The sequence below is a fragment of the Coregonus clupeaformis genome, unplaced genomic scaffold, assembly GCF_020615455.1.
Source record: "Coregonus clupeaformis isolate EN_2021a unplaced genomic scaffold, ASM2061545v1 scaf2803, whole genome shotgun sequence".
NCBI classification, from domain to species: domain Eukaryota; kingdom Metazoa; phylum Chordata; class Actinopteri; order Salmoniformes; family Salmonidae; genus Coregonus; species Coregonus clupeaformis.
The window spans coordinates 47,874-51,047 of record NW_025536257.1 but is presented as its reverse complement, the minus strand read 5'-3'; the positions used below and the strand labels follow the sequence as shown (position 1 = coordinate 51,047).

At 42.1% G+C, this 3,174-nt stretch overlaps 1 protein-coding gene across 1 annotated transcript; it reads right to left on the bottom strand.

Annotated features, from left to right (window-relative positions):
* Positions 1 to 385: 385 nt before the first annotated feature.
* LOC123489155 (protein transport protein Sec16A-like) lies at positions 386 to 2,303 on the bottom strand. The gene is made up of 4 exons (XM_045219830.1): positions 1,870 to 2,303; positions 1,709 to 1,765; positions 1,505 to 1,604; positions 386 to 1,403 (listed from the first exon to the last, which is right to left on the bottom strand). The coding sequence occupies exons 1-4, from the start codon at positions 2,053 to 2,055 to the stop codon at positions 1,231 to 1,233; spliced, it is 516 nt and encodes a 171-aa protein (XP_045075765.1). The 5' UTR covers positions 2,056 to 2,303; the 3' UTR covers positions 386 to 1,230.
* Between the last annotated feature and the right edge of the window lie 871 nt (positions 2,304 to 3,174).

Genomic DNA, 3,174 nt, shown 5'->3' with positions numbered 1-3,174 from the left:
CTAATGAAGCTAACTGTACAAATTATTTCCTGATAGTTGCTGGTTGAAAATACAATCTACACAGGACCTTCTAATCAGCAGGTTTTGCATGGGTGGAGTTTTGTCTTGCCTGGTGACATCACCAGGTGATATAGGGTTATATAGACCAATAACAAAGAGCGTTCCAAACCTCTGCCAATAACAGCTAGTTTTCAGATTAAATATTACCCCCCTCCCAACTCCCAGATAGTCCTAGCAAAATTCTTGCCTGAGAAAGTTTATTTTACTAAAAAAACTATTTTTGTTTCTTTTTGACCATTTTAATTGTAAACTATTACAGTAAGATACTTAATTGTTACCCAGAAATGATTTGATATTGAGATAAAAATGGCTGCATTGGGCCTTTAATGTTCTCTAAAATCTCTTTGGATGCATTTTCTGGGAATCAGACTCACTGTAATTTATGCATCTCACATTAATTTACTGCAGTGTTTGTATTGACCTGCTGTGTGTTATAAAATTGAAAAATGAATAAAAACAAATGGCCATATACACCAATGCTTGTGCTGTGACAGACTGGAGAGCCAAATTCTCACAGTCATCTTTCAATGCTCAGTGCTATTCGGAATCCTTGGGACGTCCTTACTCTAAACCCTAACCTTAACCCTTACCTAACCCTAACCATTTTACATTTCAACTTCAATGGGGTAAGGACGTCCCAAGGAACCTGAATTGCACGGACCATCTCTCAATTGTGCTCACTCGCCTTGGCCTTTCAGCAATTAAAATCAACTGAGTTAACCTGTGTCTACAACCACCAACCATGTGCCCTCTGAATGAAAGAATAATATTGTTTCCAGTCATGCAGATGCTCAATCAACCAATGAGACAATAAAACCAGTGTCATTAGATGGGTTTGTTGTGTGTCAAATATACTTGTCTGTACAGTATGTAACGTAAAGCAATGCACAAGCAATGAGCATGGTAAATTAAATTGAACATGACGACCCGAAGGAGAGATATAATTAAAAGATGATATTTTAATAAATGTTCAATGCCGACGTTTTTTTATGCTGAAAAAATCAATTTATGGATATGGGCAAATTCACTCTTGGAAAAGGGCCTGTTGGCCTGTTGGACAAAAAGAAAAATAGTTAACATCCGTGCTACTTCAGCCTTTTGCTATGTTAAAGTAAAAGCTCAGTTAATGATGAATGGATACATTTTGGAAGGATTTTCCAGATTCATACGTCAGTAGGGTAGAGTGTCAGGTGGCACAATCATTGGTGCCATGAGGTCAAAGTGTGAGGGAGGGAGCAGGCCAGAGAGCTGTCGAGGAAGTGGTCCAGGCCCCTGGCTTGGAGGCTTTGAGTTGGTCCCATCAGTGTAATGCATTGTAGGGTATCTGCTGCCCCATAGACCTGCTGGTAGTGGGAAAGGTGTTAGCAGGAGATCACCAGGGAAAGCTATGATTGGCTGACAGATTCTTGGAGTTAAACCACATGTAGTCTAAAACAATATTCACCTGCTTTCATGGAGTAAGGATTCACTCCTTTGGGGACACTGCCAGGGTTCCCCTGAAATCCATACATCCCCATCGGTGGAGTTGGTGGTACAAGCTTGTTCTGTAAAACACATCAACACATTTTCTAAATTGTTAGTAACATTAGCACAGTTGAAATACAATGGTCTTTCACTGCTTTTTATTGAATGTAATTTAAGTGTATACCTCAGCCTTGGGCTCAGTTTTGTCAACCCATCTGTGCAGAGTTGGATCCCAGACAATCTGAGGAAGAAGATATTAGCAATGTGAAGCAAGCCAAAAATGAAAAAGAATAATCCACTCAATTGTCTCTACATAGAATATACTGTAAATAACAGGTTCCTTACAGATCTGTCTTTGTCCTCAGGTAGATGAACCTCCTTCTTATTAACTTTTCCACTCCCAAAGACCCAGCTGAGCCAGCTTCCACTGTTCTTGTGAACAGCAGGGGTCTCGGGCTCAGCCACCGGCCGGCTGCCAGTCTGGCACTGAGGGTTGGCCTCGGAGTGTTCTGGCTTGGTGATGGACATCATAGCAGGATGCTCAACATATCTAAGCCGGACATCTGTAATAAGTGGGAGAAGTCAGGCGACTCTGCTCATGTCACCATACAGAACAATCACTAGCTGACAGGTAGGAACGTCTTGCTCTGATACTCTGTTACAACCCAATCTTAACCTCCAAGCAGTCACAGGGATTACTGGAAGGTTCCTCAAGGATGCTGCGATCACATTTTTGTTGTTGTTTCAAAATCAACAAATCCCGGCATATTACGTGAGGGCTTGCAAATTTGCCAATCGCCGCATTATTTCAATGTAAATGTATTTCGGCATAAAACAGTCAAATCATCGCAATATCATCGTATAGAACTGACCCATTAACATATTACAAAAAGAGGGCTCGCAATTTCAACCAATCACCGCACATTTACTGCATAATAAGGTTCAATCAAGCCACACGTCAACAAATGTTTCCCTTGTCAGCTCATTTTCGCAAGAATTGCCGCAGCAAAATCTAGCATATTTGCCTGCAAATATCACAAAAATCCCTGCGATATCCTGGAGAGATTGACTGGATTACGAAAATGTATACACTCACTACTGTAAATCGCTCTGGATAAGAGTGTCTGCTAAATGACGAAAATGTAAATAGAAAATAGAGCTAAACCTGTTTTATGTAGAAAATGCATGAAAGTATTTCAGCCATACACTCACATGAGCCATACATACACATTTGGTCTGTCACAACTTATTCCCACGCTATCACAATGGCAATGTCTTTACTTATTAGATAAGGCTTAAATGACCTCTTCTCTTGGAATAGAAATCCACAGGTGGAGTACACACTCCACCATCCCATTTCCACAGTGGTGCCAACATGGGGATGATGGGAGGTGGTTGTGGATGATTGTTTCCATTCTCCACAGGGACGCTGGCTGTGGGGAGGATCCCCCTCCCTCTGTGCAGGAACACTGGCCTTTGGGAAGATCCACTCCCTGTGAGCAGGGACGCTGGCTGTTGGGAAGATTCCCTCCCTTTGCGCAGTGACACTGGCCATCAGGAGGATCAACTCCCTCTGTGCAGTGATGATGACTGCTGGGAGAATCCCTCCCTCTGTGCAGGGACACTGGTTGATTGGAGGATCCCATCCCT

Excerpts from the sequence above, each read along its gene's own strand:
- LOC123489155 (XM_045219830.1), bottom strand. The coding sequence starts at position 2,055 with ATGATGTCCATCACCAAGCCAGAACACTCCGAGGCCAACCCTCAGTGC. Across the intron at positions 1,605-1,708 it reads AAACTGAGCCCAAGGCTGAG|AACAAGCTTGTACCACCAAC; the intron begins GTATACACTTAA and ends TGTGTTTTACAG. Across the intron at positions 1,404-1,504 it reads TCCTTACTCCATGAAAGCAG|CAGGTCTATGGGGCAGCAGA; the intron begins GTGAATATTGTT and ends TCCCACTACCAG.